At 43.5% G+C, this 22,501-nt stretch overlaps 1 protein-coding gene across 1 annotated transcript; it reads left to right on the forward strand.

Annotated features, from left to right (window-relative positions):
* Window positions 1-10,065: 10,065 nt before the first annotated feature.
* LOC147619927 (uncharacterized) lies at window positions 10,066-20,895 on the forward strand. The gene is made up of 5 exons (XM_086825786.1): window positions 10,066-10,193; window positions 19,272-19,290; window positions 19,377-19,474; window positions 19,712-20,028; window positions 20,194-20,895. The coding sequence occupies exons 2-5, from the start codon at window positions 19,282-19,284 to the stop codon at window positions 20,655-20,657; spliced, it is 888 nt and encodes a 295-aa protein (XP_086681912.1). The 5' UTR covers window positions 10,066-10,193; window positions 19,272-19,281; the 3' UTR covers window positions 20,658-20,895.
* Window positions 20,896-22,501: the final 1,606 nt, after the last annotated feature.

Below are 22,501 nucleotides of genomic sequence, written 5' to 3' on the forward strand. Positions count from 1 at the left end.
CACGTGGAGGCATATTTAACGGCCAGCGCATATTCCAGAAGCTGGCGAAGCATGGCGAGTCGGCGTGGGCTGCAGACAAAGGGTGTGTCGCCGTGTTGATCCAGGGGGGTTCTTGGGCGTGTGCAGCCACAAGAGTGCAGAGCAGGGCAACTCGTGGGCTGCAGCCAGGTGGACAGAGCCATCGTGTAGAAGCTGGGGCCCTCTCGTGTGAGCTGTAGAGAAGTGTTCGAAGTGAGGCTGCAGGCGAGGATAGGTGTGGCCATCGTGTAGTCGTGGTGGGGCCTCCCGTGTGAAGAGGTGAGCGGAGCTGGTGAGGTTGGCTGTGATTGGGACTGGGTTGACGGGCTGCCAGCGCACCTTCTTGGAGTTGGCGAAGAGCTGGCGAGGACTGAAAAGAAGGAGTTCGCCGTGTGGAGTCTGGGGCTTTCAAGTGTGTGCAGCGACGGGCTGGAGCTGCAAGGGTTCGTGTGGCTAGGCGCAGCTGCTGGTGGGGCGCTGTCTGTGGGAAAGAGAAGGAAGCTGGCGAAGATTGGAGCGGCTAAAGATGCTGACGCAGCTGGTGTTAAAGTGTGGCCTTGTGAAGTGAAGTGCAGTGGCTAGCATGGAGGACAGCGCAAGGCAAGAAGCAACTGTGTGGAAGCGAGGCTGTGTGAAAGCAGGTACGCTCGTGTGGGAGCCAGTGGGACGAGATGAGGTGGTGTGGCCTTGGTTCGGCTAGTCAGAGTGGACAGTGTGTGGCTGTGGACAGGTGATCTACGAGGGCTGGTGTGGGCCGCGTAGGTGAAGCCGACTGTGGACAGCGTGAGCAGGGTGCCGAGTGAAGCAGAGAGAAAGGTTGGTGTTGCTGCTTGGTGGTGGGCCGGTAGCAGGGCAGATAAGCTGCTTGGGTTTGTTGTGAGGCTGGCAGAGGATCAGCACAGAGAGAGAGAGAGAGATGATGGAGTAGTTGCTGTTGACGACACATGCAGAAGTGATGGGCTGCAGAGACTTGAGGGTTAGCTGGTGTGGGCGCCTTCTGAAGTGAGTGGCCGGGTTCATTCTGGTGTGATTGGTACAGCAGGCAGGCGAGAGGTTCGTGGTGATTGGGGATGTGGTGTATCCTCGGCAGTGTGACAGGTCTGAGCCTGTTTTGTTTATGGTTGTGTGAGTAAGGCTTCTGTGTCGGGAGAAGCTTGTATGAAGTGTTTTTTTGGAAATATATTGCTGGGTGTTTGTCTTGGTGTATGGTGCCCTTGTTTTTGCTGTCTGTCTGGCGTGGATTGGGTGGTGGTGTGAGAGAGTGTTCCAGCCGGTGGCTGGTGGTGCCCCCGTTCGTGTGTGTGTTTCCAAGTTTGCGAGGTGGAAGGGCTATAGAGGCAGGGTTTTCTTTCTTTTTTTCACCTCACACTGGTAGTTGTGCAACATTTTGAAATCTTGGATATCTGCACATTGAAAAGTCATGATTTCCTAATTTTACATAGTGGGCACAATAGAGTAATGGCCTCGCTCTTAACTGTAGAGACTTGGTGGTAGTGTGATTCAATCTGCACATAGAGCACCACACCAATTCCCTGTGGGGGTAAAGATGATTATGTCCATGCCTAGATGTTTCTCTTCCCTCCTTTACTTTCAATTTCTCTAATATGGCATTACTGAGCTCATCCACCGTCATGTTTCCGACTTGCTTGCTTCGAGTTCCAATTTCTTGGTGACTCGAGACACACGAAGACGTAGTTGCTGAAGATGTTTTGACATCTTCCAGAAATTCCAGCATATTATCTTCATATTCAATTTCCAATTTGCAACATGTATCAAGAGTAGCAGGTCGGGCTAGTATCAGGCACTCATGCATTTTGTGGTCTCTCACCCCTCTCCGGAAGCAAGGCAATAACTGATCATGAGTTAACCTCTCCCGAAGTTTGCACCGAAGTTTGCACCTTGAATCTAAGTGCTTAAGACGAGACACATAGTCTCTCATCGACTCAACTTCCTTTTATTTGATATTATGTAATTGTGCCACAGGGTTCCATCTGTCACCACTTCGGGCAAAACTGGTCACAAAAACGTTCTTGAGTCTTGTGAAGTTAACCTTATCCTCAGGCTTGAGGGTTCAGAACCACTGATGAGCTTTCCCTTTCAAGGTCAGTGATATGAGAAGGCATGAATCATTGTCACATCATTGACAGGCCCACAGGTTTCACATGTGGATTCAAAAATCTCTACATGTTGGATAGGATCTCCGTCCTCAATGAATTTTTGGACAAGTTTGGAAATGATATGTGGTTTCATCTGGGAGGGTTGGGATTCTAGAGCAGTGCCTAGTTATGTAACCATTCCTCGGCCCATCCCTATCGCCATATTTAGCAGGTCTCCTTGTGGCTGCATTAAGGTCCATGGTTGAATCCTAGACCTCGTCTCCTTCCTATATTGGCTCTTCTATGTATTTTTGGTCCATGGGATGGTCTTGCCACTATACCTTGGAGTGGCTTATCATTAGTCGCCTCCGTACGTCTTTGCAGAATCAGAAGTTCCATGTCTTGTAGGAACATGAGTGATTGATCATCTGCTCAATATCCTTTTTAGTGTGCAGAAGGTCCTCTACTTTGGCCGCCACTCTTGCTAGGTTATCCTTCTCTCCTATGGTAGTAAAACCTTCCTCTACTCTGGATTCCTCATTTATAGGTTCCAAGTTTGGAATTTCTCCCACTTCTTCCCCTAGCCAATTGTGGTTCCTTACCTCGTGATTGGAGTGGATTCAAACTTCCCGTTTCCTTTTGCTCAGCTCTCACCCTTCGAGTATCAAGCTCTTGTTTCCTTAAGCTCAATTCTCGGTCATTCCACCTTGCTCCTTCTAAGATCTAACTCTACTTCCTCGGAGGTGGGGAAGAATATTTGACCCATCCTGGCCGCACTTTCCATGTCCCGTCTCATTCCGTGGGTGTCGGTATTCGACAGCCTAGAATTCGACGTTTGGATGGGCACTTCTTGTCATGGATCGAGTCCACAGCTAGTTGACGGACCCATGCCCGCAAATTGCGCTTCTTCGTTCAGGACTAGTTTGGAGACAAAAAAATCACCGGCAATATCAATGATACCACTGGACCTAGTTGGGGGAGGGTGGTTTCTCCTCTTCCTCCCCAAACCCAGCATATCGTAGCCCTTCTTGCATGGACTCTTCACTACTAGTTTCAACGGTGGTCAGGTTTCTTAAGACACTCAGGTGTGTGCTTGCAGAATGTCCTGATCCCACACTTCTTTGATATAGGAAGATTGTGGGTTATTTGATGCAGTATCAGGTGTAAGATTGTCTTTGATGAGTTTTCCAAATCTTAAGTGCATGTATGTACGATTTGATAAGATACTTTTTGTCGACCCAATTTGATTTTGCTTCCGATTCTTTCACTCCGTTTCTGAAGCCATGAAACTGTAGAGAATGGTTCACGGCATGAAGTGTCAGAAAAATGTTCATGGCATGAACATTATTCTGCACTTTCACGTGCTCAAAGATTTTTGCTTTTAAGGTCAGACCCCCTCTCTTTGCTATAGGCTGCCCTCCCTTACCGACCTTCATGGCCTTGGCCTCTGACTATTCATTGGATTGGACTAAACCGCGAGTCTACAAAAAAAGTTCACGCCGTGAACACCAAAGGGGTTCATGCCGTGAAGATTTTCAAAGAGGTTCACGCCATGAAGATTTTCTAAAAACATTTACGACGTGAACGTTTTTCTAAACTTTCACGTGATAAAAAATTTTGGCAGACTTCGTGGCGTCAGAGGTGTCAGGATAAGGTTGCCTATTTTTGGCAAGGCAATCCTGTGATTTGCGATGTTAATTTTACGGCGTTGATTTTGGGAGCGATTTGTGGTGTGAAGTTATAGAAAAAGTTCACAGCGTGAAGGTTTTTTTGCAGTTTCACATGGAACTTCCCGCGTCAAAAGTTATGTTACTGGATGCGAAATACTCATGTCTATATGGGCGTGCCACCAACACAGCGGGTTGATCCTTTATACATGCTAGTTAAGAGAAGATGGACATCGCTAGAATTTTAAGAAGCCAAAAGGCGCGACTCACATGTTTGCTACAACTTCCTAATCTTCATGCCAGCAACATTTGCAAACATACAGGAGCAATGACAGCAAATGCCTACATGGATACAGGCGTGGCGGAGAATTCCAGACCCAACAAGGCTAGCATCAGATTTTTAAAATTGATGGTGGTGTTGATAGATCAACCCAAGGAGCCCTATGATGGCTATGAAGCTGAACAATTAAAGTTCGACATGAACCAAGGGCCATTTGACAAGGGAATCATGCTCTACTACCACTGACTTAGATGTCTTCCTCTGGGCTACATGCATGTAACATTTGAAGACATGGTGGATACAGGATTTTGGCGATCCCACTCAGCATTCCGACGCACACTCAGAAAGCTCCAGTCCAGAAGAAATTTCTACTCACATGAGTTCGGTGACCAGGTCTTTAGATGTCGGTAACAAGTTATGCTGCTGCTGCGGACAGAACTTACATTAGGAAGGGGGGGATGTTAATCCCATTTTGGATCAACAAACATGATCCTCCAATTGAGGACATTAATAAGTCTCATGAAACAGTACTATAAAAGTTGTACATTATAAGATATTGGCCACCCAAGGCCTAGTTAAGTAAGTTTTGGGGTGCCCAAGTGTGAATAAGGGCCAAATGTATATAAGGCATTTTCTCATAATGAAAAGACACAATCCTCTTTGTGCTTTAGAGAGCTCTTCCTTGTGTCTTGAGAGAGAGAGAGAGAGAGAGAGAGAGAGAGAGAGAGAGAGCATTCTAGCATTGTTCCTCTTCTATGCTTGTATGATCATGCTTGTGTGGGAGATTGAGAGAGCATTCTAGCATTGTTCCTCTTCTATGCTTGTATGATTCATGCTTGTGTGGGAGAGTGAGAGAGAGTGATTGCCTTATGCGACGGTGCAAGCGACTCTACGGTGACAGCGTGGAGGTGGATCTTGAAGGTTGGAGCTTAATAAGTGAGCTTGGAGGCCTCAAGGGACTCAAGTTCGAAGCATTGGTAAGTGCCCTACGACAGTTGTGATCTATTGCTCATCCTTTAGGTGAATGCATTGAGTTCCCTCTCGTGGAGGTGTGGTAGCCCATAACAACGCATTAGTGGTATCTCTGGATTAGTGTTCCCCCCACGCACGGAAATCAATGTCCATCCCTCGAATGGGAGGCCATCCCCACCCAGAATTTCCTTCAAGTTATAAACAATAGACAATGAGCCACTAAACTAGCACGTGGTTTAAGTTTGATCTCATGGTTTACATCATACTTGGGTGGCAACTATCTAAGCTCATTTGGGCACACATCTACATATTCACTAGGCTAATCCGACTTGTACCCCTTAGATCTTAGAGTGAGTCTCAAGTTTGTTAAGCTTAATTGCACATATACTTAGATTTTTTCTTAGTCCCTTGATTAGTCTGAACCTGTGGGTGAGTGACCATGTCTTCCTTGGAGTTGAACCTCATTAGATGCATCATTAATTCCTTGGTGATTCTTTGCTACAAGCCAATCCATTTCTAGAATTCCTAGAGGTATCACCCTAAATTCGTGGGAAGTCTAGCTCCCAACAAGGTTGAACTTAAGGTTACCATTCTTTCGATAAGTTCTCTCTTCTCAGCTGATTGTGGAGACAGAAATGAGTGGGTACTCCCATAATCAATGAGAAGAGTAAAAGGAATACTTGATCCCTCAACTTCTATCACACAGCTTTGTTTGTTTCACCCTCTGGCTTCAACAACAGCATGAAGTAGTGTCTTATTTCAAGGAGGTGTGAGCTTCCTCCTTATTCTTATTTATCTAGAAGAGGAAGGAGACTTGAGCTTGCATCCAACCTTGGTCTTGGACCCCATGATCCAGCCACCACCCTACCACTTGGTACACCTAGGGATGGATTTGAATTGATTTTCTTTAAGCTCACTTTTCCATTCAAGAGTTGGCAAACAATTTACAATTTCCAATTCTAATCCGAATTTCTTCAAGATAAGATTTCTTGCACTTAAGGCCCATTCTCATAACTCTGCAAGTTCATTAGTTACCCAACAACAGAGTTCTACTCCATATAACTTGGTCCACAACCTTGGTACATCCGTGGGCCCAATACCCAAATGATCACTGGGATTTCTAATTGCTCATATCTATATCATTCCAGGATTGTAAAACTTGTTATAGTTAACGTTTTTATTCATTTCAAATTTTATTTTTTTTAAATAGTAAAAATAACTCATTAACTCAAGGTAAGTCTTTTCTACCTTCATATCAAGAATCAGTTTATATTTTATTTTATGATGTCAAGCTTTACTTGAATTGTTATTTCTAGCATTATTGCAATAGCAACCTTTAAAAATATCAGTTCTTGTTTTTATCTTTTTCTTTAATATTTGATTTAAAAAGTTTATATTTTATATGCATATAAAGTATATGGATTCATTTATTCTTAGAGTGTTAAATTGTTTTTTGCCAAACAATTTTAACGACACTACAACAATGAGATATATATTCTCTACCATTCTTCTCATCAAAAATATTTATTATTTCTTAAGTTTCAGCTATGGCAGATTTACTACAACTCGCCACACAAGAACAAATTGACTCTCTTCGAGTCCTTATATAAAGAACGGGAGCTTTGAGAGGAATTTCAAAAGAAACTTTTGAAACGATTGAGTAAGAGCAATAAGAAAGTAATAAGAAAAGTTAATGAAATCAAGAAAACATACACTTATAGTTCCATTAATAACAAAAAGTTCAAGAAATTTGTTTTTATATGTTACAGATGTCGTTAAGACGAAAAAGAAGAACAAGTTCTTATCTACTCTTACTGGCGATGACAAACATCTCAAGCAAGAGGGTATCATCATCAATACACTATCAAACGATGGGGAGGAAACTGGCCACTCTATCTCAAACTTATATTCTGAAAAAGTGATATATAGAATTAATCTGGTGGTATGGGACATCAGATTCATTTCATGTACTTACACCAGACACGTTTATGTCTTCTATCTTTTACCATCTTATGATTGTATGTGAAATGTGTCTTTGTGGTATGGGACAATTGGACTCGTTTCACATATGTTCATTTGATTGGTTCGTTGCATATATGCATTATGTGTTGAGCAAGTTTTGCACACTAATCATGAAGAGCTTCAATGTGAAGTTATTATATTGACTACCACTACCACTTACACAGGTATAGTGTATAATAGATACCTTTTGAACCTTTAAATCATCCCAAAGAGAATGCTCGATGGATGCCTAAGCGGTTTTTTTGCGCCTATTCCGACCTCATCCAATCTTACTTTCAAACACAGGCCAGTTGATATGATGTAACTGAGGACAATTACTATCCTAGGCAAGAGGGATGTTACGGTTTGTCTATTCGTCCTTCTATGGGTAATTGAGGATGCCTAATTACCGCTATGTTCGTAGCATGACACTGGGTGATTCTGAATATTCCATGTGTAGGACATATGCATTTAGGGATGGATGGAACTAAGTGTTAGATTTAATGCTTATGTGTTGTTGTGTAATTTTAGCATGTGTTGCTAATGTGTAATGCGTTTGAATGGCTGGAACTAAGTGTTAGATTTAATGCTTATGTGTTGTTGTGTAATTTTAGCATGTGTTCCTAATGTGTAATGTGTTTGAATGGGCAACTTGTAGGTTGGTTAGATTGACAAGTTTTGTGCTCGTAAGCCAGCATGGTTGGGACGTGATGGTGGTGATTTGGCATGAGCACTTACCAGGAAGGTTTTCCTTTTAGTATTTTGGCATTGGCGGGATAGCCAATGATTTTGGTATTTTGGCTGTAGTATTTACTTATTACGAGATATTTTTATATTTTTGTTAGTCGTCCACTTTTGCTATACATGGGCGTGGACCTATTATATTGGTTGCACGTGAACTAGCCCTTGGGGGTTTATATGTATTTTTCCTTAGTGATTTCGATAGGAAGGATTTATTAAAATATTTGGTAAAAGCAACTCCTATTTTTTGTAAAGGGCAAGCCCATGCAAGAGCTTGCAACTATTTTTGGCATATGGGCTATTTTTATTAATAAAGACATAAATACCCAAGAAGTGGGAGAAGGCCGACACTTTTTTGGGGGGGATAGACTTATCTTTTATGTGGTGAAGTATATTTTTCAAGTGTTTACATTCATCTTCTTATGTTTCATTTAATTCTTCTCTATTCAATTTATTTATTATTATGAGAATTTGGTTTAAGCTTGTACTTAGAAAAAGATTCATGTTTTCTCTTTTATGTCGTGAAGTATTTTTTAAAAGTGTTTATGTTCATCTTCTTATGTTTGATTTAATTTTTCTCTATTTGATTTATTTATTATTGTGAGAATTCGGTTTAAGTTGTACTTGGAAAAAGATTCCCATTTCACATGTCGTCCCGATTACCATAATTGCGGTTGTTGTAGCTGTGGTCAGCCTGGGATAACCCAACAAACTCAAGATTGATACCAATCGTTTGAACAATGTGGCCAACATGGTGATCATTTCTAGAGCGAGTGAATCTTGAGGTTCCTGCTTATGTTGCTTATGATCTCGCTCCCTCACTAGGGATTTGCCCAAATATATGGTGATTTAATGCCCTATTTTCATGAAGTTATTGCTCGAAAGACCGTGGTGGCTCCTATTTCCAAGTGTTTCATTATTCCTCCTCTCACATCTGTGTTTAGTTGGCTCATTTTTTCCCAAAGCTCCTCGCTTGAGGTGGATCCGAAGAGTTTTACCTTCTTAATATAGGGGAGTGCTCTGTTGAGTGATAGTCGTTTGCTAGGGCTCAAGGTTTGGTGAGTTTGAGGAAGTGTGGTTTGATGCGCTACAGTCTACTATATTGTCATTTCTAACAATTAGTCCAGATCGAGTTCACATCAAAGGTCTCTAGTGCTTGTGAAGCAGGTTTGAAATTGATTTCAAACACGTATGTACTGTTGAAGCTATAAAAAAGTAAGTTTTTTATATATACCTCATGTCTCTAAGTTTAAACCTCTATACTCACGTGTTGAGGCTCATGTCTCTAAGTTCACACCTCTATACTCAAATGTTAAAGTTCACATCTGTAGACTCACGTCTGCAAGCTCATATTTACAACACGAGGGCATATACGACCAACGGTGAGACTTGAACTCGGGTGGATCATGGCCTTTATGAGAGAGAGAGAGAAAGAGAGAGATTTCTCATTAAGCATACATTAAGAGTATGAGGCATATATATATATATATATATATATATATATATATATAGAGAGAGAGAGAGAGAGAGAGAGAGAGAGAGAGAGAGAGATTTCTCATTAAGCATACATTAAGAGTATGAGAACATATATATATATATATATGTTTGAAAAATTACCAAAGGTGTCTTAAAGGCTTTTTTTTGGGGATCAATAATATTTATTTATACAATACTATTCAAAATCAGGCATACATCACCCCCAAAGAGTCAACTATCTACTCCTTTTTAACCTCATTCAAGATTTTACAAAGAAATTCCCATCTTTCATCCTCACACAAGAAACTAGACTGATCCCACGAGATCTGATACCGAGTAATAAGCAGGCCTCCATCATGGCCTCTGTAGTGAAGCCCTGGGGGGAGACTGTTTTTCCAACATACCCCCATGCTTCACTAGGCCTAGTGCCAACCGGGTTCTCAATAAAGGCCACAAAGGCTTTTAAAAATGCACAATGACTACATAGATGACCATTTGCTTAGTCGATTTGGAGTTGCCACTTTTTAATTAAAAAAAAAAAAGACTACTTTTCAATTCTTTGAATAGTCGAGCCGCCTCAAAAAGAAAAGGGAAAAAAAAAAGAGAGGCTAAATTCTGATGCTTCGAGAGCCTTCTATTGTGGAAAAGCTAAATTTTTGAAAATAAAACCAATCGTGCTTCCAGAGCCTTCTATTTTTTTAAAAAAAACTTTTTAAAAAAAAAATTGGGCCGTTTTTCTTCTTCTTGCCCTCTGCAACCTACAAAAAGCTGCATTTGGAGAAAAGATTGTTTGTTGAGCACTGGTCGCACGAGTACTGCAGTCTGCGTTCTCCCATTCATTTATACATACAAGCGTCTGCGACCAGCCCCTGCGGAGGCTGCCATCAAACCATAAAACCCTCTCTTGTACCTGTTGGAGCTCGGCTCATCGTTCTTTCCAAGGTAACTCCCTCATACCTGTCGAGTTTCCCGGTTGATTTTCCTGAAATCTCTGTCTCGATCAATAGTTGCTGCCATATGCATGTTGACACCATATCTAAATAGATATATAGACATACGCACATATATGTAGGCAGACAAAGAGAGGCATACGTATACATGCGTTCATGGTCATATATGTACACAATCGGTAGGTAGTTCATATTCATATATTAATTTGTAAGTGTAAAATTATGAAGTGTGCATCGCATTAAGGTGTAAGGATTAGCTAAATTGAAGGCGGGGAAATACAAGCAACACGATTATTAATTATTGCGTGATACTGTTTATTAATAAATTATTGCGTAGCAAAGAAAACTTTTTTCCACATTTTATTATGAAAATTGACTGTAAGGTACACACAAAGAGCACAGCAAGTGCAAGAAGTTTTATTCATCGAAAAAAACTTCTATACAGAGCACACACATTATTTATTTACAACGCAGAGTGGTAAAACGACTGCACTAGAGAAAAGCCTCGCCGCTAAGGTCATGCTGTGGAGGAATGGATATGAAGTCTTTCCCTTCGCTCACAGCTCTGAGGAATTCAATGGCCCTTTCCTCAGATGAGTTGATGAAGGGCTCATTGGGGTCAACGTCAGGTGGACTTTCTTCAAGAAAGGTAGGATTGGCCGGACCACCAGGTTCCTCGCTTGAGATGTCAGTAGGTTGCTGCTCCAAATGCTCATCTCCATGGTCAGCTTGCTGATCTTTGTCTTGATTTTCATTCAAAAAGTACTTGGCTGCTTTCCCCTCTATGTAGTGATCGTGGAAGAAGACTTTCCTGATATCAGAGATCTCAGCCAAATCTGGAGTTTTGAAGCACTTCCAAACAGCTCTAGCTCAAGCAGAGTCCATGCCAGTCCTGGTTTTAGGAATTATCCACTGTGCACTAGGGAAGGATTTTCCACTTCTCATCATCCTCAAGAGCGTGACGCCGAGAATTACAGACCATTTATTGAGAATATAGTTCTCCATGTACACAAAAGCTCATTCAAACACATTGACGGGTGTGAGGCATACACGGTTTTTGAGGTCTCCTTGTCCGAACTGCGCATACAGTGTCCTTCCTCTCTGGACATCTCATCTGTAGACACGTTATGAGCATGAAAATGAAAGTGAGATTTGTGCAGGTCCTTCAAACAGTAACCCAACATTCCCTCAAAAGCATGGTCACCATGAAACTCGTTTCGGTGGCTTTGAAACTCGTTTCACATTTCAGTGTTGAAACGTTGCAGTGCACATTGAAACCATATCATTTCATGTGGGGAAAAAGGTTGTGATTTTGTGTGCTTTTTAGCTTTTATAATTCTTTCTCTTTCCTTCTTTCATCCTATTTGTTCTTTTCTCTTCCTTTTGTATGTCTTCTTTGTTTACCGATGATAAATATGCTAATATCATCTTATAACTTTTGGCCAATACCTTCACATTTTATGTATATGATTGTTTCGGTCCAACATTTCATTGTCCGCCTACATGGTGTTGAAACGTTTTGTTCCAAAATAAATCGTTTCAGCATCGTTTCGTTTCGATAGTGAAATGTTTCGCGGTGAACTTGCTCAAAAGTGTGCATTTTTATCTGGCGAAGTGCGCGGCACATGACAATTGCTCTTGTGGGCTTGTTGACATTCCACATGAGTTGCTGCTTCACACACTTACCAATAGCAATGATAGAAAAAGAGAGGATGCGGGTAACCATCTGGAAGTACAAATGGTGAAGTGTTCCATCTCTTTCGAGGGAGAAAAGTGCTTGTGTGCACTGTTGTCGAGAGAAGTCGACCAGGTTCTCCCACAAGGAAGTGTTGATGTCGGTGTTACCGATGCCAATGGTCACAGACACCTCGAGCATCTTCAGATTCCCATGAGTCGAGAACTTCGGACAGGGAGGAAGACCATCGGTCGGACGACTAGCAGATAAGTCCTGTATCTTCTCTCTCTTCATGGTGGCGCTAGACGTGTCGCTGTTGCCTGTCATCCACATGCACTTAGAGTCAAAGATTGAATGTACAAATATACATGAGATACGAAACAACACGTGAAGAACACCTGAAGAACATGCTCTGTGTTTGACACCCTTGAGATTCTGCAAACCAGCCGAGCCTTCAGGCGGTGTGAGGATGCAAGGAGGAATATTTTCCTTGTTTGTCTCACATAACTCTCAGAATGCGCAGCGGAAATGATGACCAAATCTGGGAACACGAGCAAACGCAATGCAAAAAGAAAACAACACAAGAGAGGGAGAGAGATAGAGGCGTGTAACTCTGCTTTGAGAATGCGCAGCGGAGATGATGATCAAATCTGGGAACACGAGCAAACGTAATGCAAAAAGAAAACAACACAAGAGAGGGAGAGAGATAGAGGTGTGTAACTCTGCTCTATATACACAAAGAAGACCCGAATATGATACAAGATGTGGCAAGGGCTGTGGGGCCATTTTATATGGTCCCCATACAGTAATCGGCCTGCTGTAGGCAGCCGACAGGACTCCAGAAGTGCCCACGACTGTGATAACCAGTCGGCTTGCATAAAAAAGGTCCACGACTTGTCTAACCAGTCGGCCAGCTCCACAATGTGAACACAAGCATACTGATGTAGTTGGCCAGCACTTGGGTGCTCCTGCCATCACCATCACAGGGCAGCCTCCCATGCCAAGAAAAAAAAGAAAAAAAAGGGAAAAAAATACAGGGAGTGAGGAAAAATGAGAACAACACCTACAAGGGCGGGCACATCCACAACAAAGGCCCTGGTGTCTACAGAAAGACAGGAGATGACTTCTAACACCCCCTCTCAGTTCTTGGCCCTGAAACCAACCACAGGGAGTTGGGGTGCTGCCTGAGCAAATCCTGAGATAGCGACTTCGTGAAGAGGTCCAGCATACTGTCCTCCGTCGAACAGAACTCTAGCAAGATGTCATCAGCAACGATTTGTTCACGAACAAAGTGCCTCTGGATGACCATGGGTTCCTCCAGTGGAAGCAGCTCGGTACTCTACCTCTGTCGACGACAAGGCAAAAGATGACTGCCTCTTACTGCTCCATAAAATTGCTCCTGGGCCTAAAGTAGATCTCCTCGTGTCCGGATCTCCTTCTCAAACTGAGTTACTCCAACCGTGGAGTCGGAATCTCCCTCATGTGTAAAAGAGTCCATGATCCTTCGCATGCCGCAGAAACCATAGGATACGCAATCTTGCCTCCCAAAGAGTCATTTGCAACCATGAGCTCAACTGCCTTATCAGGAAGCTCACGTCCAATCTGGTGTCCATCAACCAAATCAATGAACCATTCTGCTTCCGAGTCAAAGAGGCATTACACTGCTCACAAGGATCAACACCTGTTACGGTGCAAAGCTAAGTCCTGGAAACCTGCTCAAGACCACGCAAGGCCTTCTGAAACCTGTCAACCACCCCCTCTGAATCCGGAACCACAAAGCCTGGAGAATGCACCTCCTTCTGCAAGTAATCAACTGCCACCTACTTGGCTTTCCGAGAGGTCCCCGTGGAAAGAACATCCTCATCTATAGGAGTTTCTTTGTCCCAAATACTACGAGACATCAGAGCATAAGTTACCTGTTCAGTTTTCTCTGACTGACGAACACAAGAACCACCAACATTAGTACTGGAAAGTTCCTGCCAACTGCTGCCATCAATTGGCAATCTATCCACCATTTGGTTTCGGAAAGCCTGCACCTGCAGCGTATCCACACTTAAGTGGCCATTACCAAACTACCACTCATCACAAACCTGAGGACTTGGGAGAGAGAATGCTGAAAGCTTATAAACTCCATTCTCCCCTCCGCCTTCCCAAACCACATGGCTTGTTGCTTTGTCCCGAAGAGCGACAAAATGTTCATCAAACTCCACCTGTACGCCAGTCTTGCAAACCTGATGCACTGACAACAGATGAAAACCAAGTGATGGAACATAGAACACCTGGGAAAAATGCTCCCCCCCTCTTGCCATTGGGAACTATCTCCAACCTGCCCTCACTTTGAACCGGGATAGTGGATGTATCCCCAGTAAGAATGTGACCAGAATACCTGCAGAGTCCTATAAATCTGAACGGGTTGCCATATACCTCTGGCCAGCGTCATATGCTTTACATGATTGATTACCTGCGGTGTGTAGTTGAGGAAGATAAACGAATGGACCCTGGCGTTGACACGATCCTGCATCTGTGCCTGTGTCTCCCGGCCCTTTCGGATTGACGGTAACTCCCCTTCCTCTACTTCCGGCCGTGGAATCCCAATAACGATGAAATCAGCAAGGTCGTAAGACTCCAGAACAGATTCCATCATAACCTTCCATATGCCGTAGTTGTTCCTGTCCAACTGACGGTCCACCGGGAACGCGGGGAGTGTAGGGATCTTCACATGCCTCACGGCCATCTCTAACAGTTCTGCCATTGCGGGGATGTACTTTGAAAAGGGTGGGTGCGTGGGAACAAAGAAGAACTTACACGTGCAAGTGGTTGTCCAACAAATCAGCCCGTCGTCCTCTTGCTTCTCCTCTTCCCAAACAGTCCCATATAGTCCACCAATCAGTAACACAACAGTCCCCCTCTTGCTCACACAAATCCCAAGAACTATCAAGAGCCTATGGCTTTGATACCATGTCAGAATGCGCAGCGGAGATGATGACCAAATCTGGGAACACAAGAGCAAAGTTACACGCCTCTATCTCTCTCCCTCTCTTGTGCTGTTTTCTTTCTGCATTGCGTTTGCTCGTGTTCCTAGATTTGGTCATCATCTGGGTTGTGCATTCTGACAAAAATGTGGCTTTACAAGGAACAGAGCTGACAGTCGGAGGCATGGAGGATAAACGCCAGCAGGTGTGAAAATCCACATAAATGCCAGCAGGTGTGAAAATCGGGGGTAGCAGAGAGACGACAATACATGCAGGAGCAGAGTCCGCTTTTTTACGAACACGCTTGGACTGACCCATGATAGCAGAGCACTTGGACATAGCGCAAACGCCATGGAGATAGACCAGGCACATAAGCAGTAGATATAGCTTACCTAAAGGCACCAAAGATAGCAACGTCATACCATGCTACAATGAGAAGACGAATCCCGAAGAGACGTGAAGGGTGTGCACGCCTGGTTGAAGCATCTGGAAAAATCCAGAGGAGCATAAAGTGCATTGACAACAGGAATGCCGGCGAGATGCGATGAGCATGCACGCCTGCTCCAGGCATCCAGGGAAGTCCGACCGCATGCATATACCTGTCATGCATACGAAGAGACACGAAGGGCATCTGGAAAAATCCAGAGGAGCAGGAATCCCGGCGACATGTGAACAACATGCACGCCTCCTCCGGGCATCAAGAGAAGTCTGACAGCATGCATATCAAATACATTCCTCTCATGCACCGCATGTGTTGACACGTGTTAAAAAAGCATGCACCAAATGTGTCAGCATCATGCTACATGCTGTATGCATTAAGGATAATGTTACTGATTATTGCACGATATTGTTTATTAACTAATTATTGCTGCGTAGCAAAGAAAACATATTCAGTGAGAACATTGGTTTTAGTATCCGTAGCTCCTCACTGCTGAAGTCAGAATCAATATGCACCTCAAGGATATGAGGATGTGTTCAGAAAATGGTTGTCAAGGATATGAAGAAACGTTGACCAACTTTAGCAAATGGTTTTCATTCCATGCTTCAATGATCGCACTCTCGCAATTAAAGGGAGCATAAGATACGACTCGTGGTGTTCAAAGTGTTAGATATCATCCCCTACTTGTTGGCTTCCTATTTGGTGTCCTATTTTAGCCTCTAGGACTGACCATGTTAGTCAAAGGGGCTGGTCACCCCTCACTCATATTTTACCCATATTTATTCCCCATTTAGTCTTGGGTATTTTTCCCAGTTGTGGAGGTCTTTTGCTCTAGTCGGCTGCCTACATGTAGTCGACTTTCCCTTCTTCCGCTGCACATTCTATCATGGTATCAGAGCGCCGGTGATTTTCAGCGTTGGATGCTCCCTCCTCTACCTCTTCATATCTGCGTTTTTCCGCCCATGGACAGATCTGCGTTTTTTGTGTTCATGCGTTGAAGCTTGCGTTTCTTCAAGGGCTGAATGATCCCCATCCAGTGGGCTGCAGTTTCCTCTCTTCAGGGTGTCAGTTTGCAGCTTCTTGGCAACTTGACAAGGGTGTTTTTTTTGGACAGCATACCTGACCTTCTTGGTGGCACCTTCCAGGGGTTCTTAGGTGTTTTTTTTTTCAGGACTGGACAGCAACATAGCTGTCCCAAACAGGCTGCGTTTTTTGGCTTGTTTGGGCTTGCTTTCCTAGCCCTGATCTTGGAGCTCTCTAGGCTCCCTTTTGCCTATCCTTTTTGGTTATCTTGTGCCAGCCCTCCCACCCCCTGATTGTTCTTTGCAGCAGTTCTTAATCTGAGGCTTCAGCGTTTCCATATTCAGCCCATTCTGTAACCCCTTACACCTGTGCGTTTTCAGATTTGCAGCCATGGTTGTTGCGTTTTTCTGAACTGATCTTGTTGGTAGCTCTACCTTCACTTGGGCTTCATCTGTTGGACCCGAAGGTACCTTCTCTTTAGCTCTACCTTCACTTGGGCTTCATTTGTTGGACCCGAAGGTACCTTCTCTTTAGTGTTTTTCCTCATAGGAGGTGTGGACACTGGTTGGCCTGAATTTTCAGGTTTGTAGCCCTTGTTTGGTTGCGTTTTCTTCTCCAGTGGACACAGATCACTCGTAGGGGGGGTTTCTTGTTTGGATTGTGGCTTTGGAGGCAGTTTGGTACTTGAGGAGGATTCTGAATTTCTGATTTTAGTCAGCGTTTTACTGATTTTGGAGCATCTATACCCGTGTTTTGTTCCTGGCCTACACGGTTTCCCGGTTTCTACATGTTCCTTGTCTTCTGCTGGCAATGGAGTGATATTTTTACTGGATAGCAGTGTTTGGGCTGCGTTTTGCTTCCCATAGGAGTTTTCTACACTCAGAGGGGGCCTTTCTCCAGCTACTTCACTTGAGGATCAGTTTTGGGAGTTGTGTTGATCTGTGGAGACTTTCTTCTTTGACAGGAGTTTACAGTTATTTGGAGGAGAGCAGTGATCTTTTCAGAGATCCTGAGCAGAGTTTATTTTGTCTGAGCTTTTGTTCTTTGTTGCAGTATTTGCAGAACAAGGAGGGTGTTTTGTCCTTTGCGGTGTGATCCTTTCACATGGATCCTTTATTTGTTGCTGATTCTTGGGATCTGGTTCTACTTATGGAACAATCTTCTGCTATCTATGATGCTTTTGAGGACTTTGTTACCACTGGAGTTTATATTCCTGCTTCCCTTCCTCATTGTGAGGAGTCTATCTCTGCATCTCTTTGTGATGCTTCTGAGGATGCCCCTCCCCTTGCCAGTTCTGCTGGCCTGTTGTTTTGGAGGATGGTTTTTTGGACCCAATGGAATGCTTTGGATCTGTGGTTGTTTTGCTAACCGTGCCTGGGGCACAATGATACTTCCAGAGTTTTTTGGATTTGGATCAGAATCAGGTTGGACTTACATCAGTCCGAGGATATTTTTTTTCACAGGGGGATGTGGAGTCCTTTCATCTTGCGATGCCCACCTCAGTGGTGTGTACTTATTTACAGCATTGGGCAACTCATGTTATGGAGTTTGAGCAGATGGACCCCATCTTTTCTACAGAGTCTTTATATCTTGCGATGCCGACCTTTTCAGAGGATGCTTTTGTACAGCATTTGGCTACTCTTGGTACAGAGTTGGAGCAGATTGACTCTATTTCTTTTGAGGGTTCCAGTGAGGAGCAGTTTGCTTCTCCCAGGATTGATTATATACAGGATCTAATCTTGGTTGGTTATGAGGTTTTCCATACCTTCTCCAGGTTGGATACACGACATTCGACTTCGGGGAGTGTTCTTACACTTGGGTTTGGCTCCATTATTTGGAGCAACACGTCGCAGCCTATATGGTTGTTTTCTTTCAGAGGAGCGGTGTACCTAGCATCTTGTTCTATTGCTTTTGTAGCTGAGTTGCTTAGGAGATTGCTTGTGGAGCTTTCTTGGTACCTGTTTCTGCAGTCTTTCATCTTTGATCGAGGACGGCGTCTCTAGCTTCTTGGAGTTTGCTCAGCATCTGGTGCTGAGAGGGGGTGTTAGACATCATCCCCTACTTGCTGGCTTCCTATTTGGTGTCCTATTTTAGCCTCTAGGGCTGACCATGTTTGTCAAAGGGGCCGGTCACCCCTCACTCATATTTTACCCGTTTATTGTCCTGGGTATTTTACCCGGTTGTGGAGGTCTTTTGCTCCAGTCGGCTGCTTACATGTAGTAGTATATATAGCCGGCATGCCTCCCTCACATATTTATTGCTTGCCTAGCTTGTCTAGTTGCAGTCCCTCACTTACGAGGTTCTCTCCTCTTGCTCGGGACATGTATTCCTTTTGGTGATGATATTGAGAGTAGGTTCTCACCTGTGTTTCCTCTCTCTCTCTCTCTCTCTCTCTCTCTCTCTCTCTCTTGTGTTTCCACTTTCCCTTCTTTCGCTGCACATTCTATCACAAAGGACATCTCAGAGCACAAGCCTTTATGCATAACACTCACTGTAAGCGAGATGGAGATTGTGAGCTTGATAGGTTGTTGAGGCAGAGATATATATGCTAGGAGTTAGGGTACAAAACAAAGCAAAAATACAAGTCAGCATTGAGCTCTCTAAGTAAGTACAAGTTGTAACTGTTGATTGGATGAAAAAGAATTAACAGAAGATTTTTGGCTTTGACAGATGTCTAGGTGTCCGTAGCCTTAGGATAGGGCGGCTGGGGGAGATCTCCTCCAGCCTTGTGTGTGGTGGGTATTTGGGCTTAGGCTATGTAGAAGTGTGTCAAACGTTCCTAAGGTCATCTGGCCTATTAAGCCTTGTGTGTGGTGGGGTATTTGGGCTTAGGGTATATAGAAGTGTGTCAAACGTTCCTAAGGTCATCTGGCCTTAATAGGCCGCCCTCTGGTGTTCAATTGTCTTTCAGGGCATCCTCCTAAGTTGTCCAGATACTTACATGATATTGGTATTATGCAGGCTTTTTACCATGGCAGAGGTGAGCTATTGGGCTTCAACTATTGATTCATATACAATTTTCTCATATCCTCTCAATTATTATAGCGATGGCTTAACATGTTGCAGGAAGGGTTCAAAGTTGTGTTAAACGTCTATGATCTTAGCCAAGGGCTTGCACGCCAATTGTCTACAAGTTTTTTGGGGAAGGCTATCGAAGGAATTTGGTGAGACTATTTTACTCAACTATCTAGCGTTTTCTACTTGCCCAGTATAATATGTACATCTATCTGCACACATACGCAAACCGAACTAGTTAACTTTATGTCGCTTTGTGTATGTCTTTTGCATTTGCTATGCGGATGTGCGTTAACTGAATGCTTGATCCAGTTACTATCTAGGTGCTCAGATTCTTTTTGAGCTGATGATAATAACACGAATCTGGTTCTATTGGAATTATGTAGGCACACTGGAATAGTGGTCTATGGAAATGAGTATTACTTTGGAGGAGGTATACAAAGCTGTCCTGAAGGCCAAACACCTTATGGAAGACCTTTGAAAGAAGTGGAGCTGGGTATCACAGAAATCCCTAAAGAAATGTTTGAAGATTATCTACAGGAAATCAGTCCGAGATATACTGTGCAAACTTACACTCTCTTAAAACACAACTGTAACAACTTCAGTGACGAAGTCTCACAATTTCTGTTGGGAGTTAGCATCCCAGAATGGATACTGAAGTTGCCGGAGGAAGTCATCAACAGCCCTATGGGTGCGCTAATTAGTAAGTGTCTTCTTTTTGGGCATGATTTTTCTGGGATACCAAGTCTGAACTCCAAGAGGAAGCATGATCCTTTTGGGATACTTAGTGCGAACTTGCAGAGGAAGCACAACATGCATGTTGTTTCTTTTGGGTTTACTTACTTACTATTAACTGTGTGAACAACAGTGCCCATGATACAGCAGTTTGAGACAATACTCAGGTATGGTGGAGTGCCGCAAGTACCACACACAGGTGGAGGCCAGGCTTCTAACTTTAATCAACTGCCAATGCCTTCTTTTCCTGCCATTATTAATGCAGATGGTGCTAGTCAAAAGTTGTCATCAAAGGCATCCGCCAGAAACATGGGTGGCCCTGTCCAATCGGCACCCAGTGCCCTGCATGCTGCTGCATCAACCAGTTCAGAAAGAGAAACTGTAAAGGCTCCTGAGAAAAGTGGGGTCAGTGCAAGTAGTGGGGTAACTGTTGATAAACTAGGGGAGGCCAGGGCACGCGTACAAGAAGAAATTACTCTTGAATTCTCGGCTCTCATGGCTGATGGTCATTTACGAGCAAGTGAAGCTGCAGCACTCGCTACTCGCAGAGTCATGGAACGACATGGCAAAGGGGTGGGGCTGGCTCCCCAGAGTTAAGTCTCAATATATTTTTTGGAAAAGCCCAATTCAGGGGGTGAACTCTATTGCTCATTTTTACCACATGTTAATTGACATGTGCAGAGAGACAGTTCAATTTTTTGGGTGCAATGGAAGTGAAGTTTCCTGTACCTAGTCAATGTTTAAGGATGTAAGCCTTTTTGGACATCACATTTGACATTTGTAACTTGAATACTTGCGATTTGCTTTGTTTAATGCAGTAAAGTTGTGTAGAGTTCGCACTGTTTGCTTCTGGTTTTGTTTCAGTCAAATGCAAGACCTGCAACGAGAACTCGTAGTTGATGTGGCTTATTTGCATAGGATATTGGAATGTACAGTCACAGTTTAATAGGTTCTCAGCGCTGAAGTTTTAGTAATATTAATTCTGAGCAACCAGGCAATATGATTGTCTTTTATTATTTCAAATAATGACCTGTAATGTTGGTTAATTACAGTAATGTCAATAGCAATAATATTGGACTACTACATGGGGATCTCACATTCATCACTTTGCCCTTGTCCTCTCTGGGGTTGGAGCTCTTATTGTTAGCTTTTAAGGCCTTGTCAAATGAGGGTGATGACAAACAACAAGATTGACCACCCACAAGAGGGCTATAAAGTCCACCATTGGTCTTGACCGCCCACAAGAGGGCTATAAAGTCCACCATTGGTCTAGTATGTTTGTAACTAGTACAAGACGCTTCAAGGAGTAGCAGATGCATCTGCAGATAATGCAGAAAAGATTATCCTGGATACTCATGGGAAGACCCTTCACTATGGGAGTCCTGGGAGATGGCTTGTTTTGACTTCTTGGGAGATGGCTTGTTTCATTTCGTTTTGACTTCTTGGGCATTGGTTATGCGCAGTTGAACTATATTTCAATGAAGTCATTACTAAAGGGAATTGCCCAAAGACGTGCATGAACAGTCCTAGCTGAGTTAGTGTAGTGGTCAAAGCTTGTGACTTGTAACCTCTAGGTTATGAGTTCAAGTCCCACTAGGCTCTCTCATGTTATAAAGGGACACCTATGCTCGCTTGATGTGTTTGGTTGCTCGGGCTCTTGCCCCTTGAACACTCGAGTGACTCCTCCTCCTAGGGTGGTGGATAACTTGAGATAGGAGGATCCATACAAGACCCCTCCGCTGTTCCAGCGCTCGACTCATCGCGGTGGTCATGGGGGATGCCTAATTCGTGGCTCTTGCCCGATGGTACGTGGCCCTTGCCCGACCATGATAATTGGCTAATTGTTTGTAAGGGGAAATCGGCTCCACCCACTCGAGTGGGCCCCGGGTGTGTACGAAAAAAGACGTGCATGAACAACCGGGGAAAGGTGCGACAAGGTGTGGAAATTCAAATGCAAATGAGAAAAACAAATATAGGACCGACTCTAAAGGTAGCAACTAAACAGGCTAATAAGGGAAGGACTTTTAGTAGTGAAGAGTGTAGCAATTAAAGAGGTTAGAAAAAGGGAAGGACAGTGTGAAAAGTGTAGCGACGTTGTAAAAGCATGACAATATGAGTCACCAAATTGCTTGGCAAGGGACAGTGTGAGATAGGGCAAGACACTTCCACTGCAAAATATATTCACTCACACTAATGGCACACTTCTAGTGCAAGAGATATCAAAAAGTTGAACTTCTTTAAACTAGTGTTTGACCTGAGTGATGATTTTCCTCTCTTTTATACACAATACCATCAACATGTGAACTCGGGCACCCACCCTGAGAGTCAAATCCTTTACCAAGACTATGGAACATTTTAGGGTTTGTCTTTAATCAAAAACTCCAATAATTTCCTTTACCAAGACTATGGAACATTTTATGGTTTGTCTTTAATCAAAACTC

The sequence above is a fragment of the Cibotium barometz genome, chromosome 32 (assembly GCF_041138505.1).
Source record: "Cibotium barometz isolate CiBa-2024 chromosome 32, ASM4113850v1, whole genome shotgun sequence".
Lineage (NCBI taxonomy): Eukaryota > Viridiplantae > Streptophyta > Polypodiopsida > Cyatheales > Cibotiaceae > Cibotium > Cibotium barometz.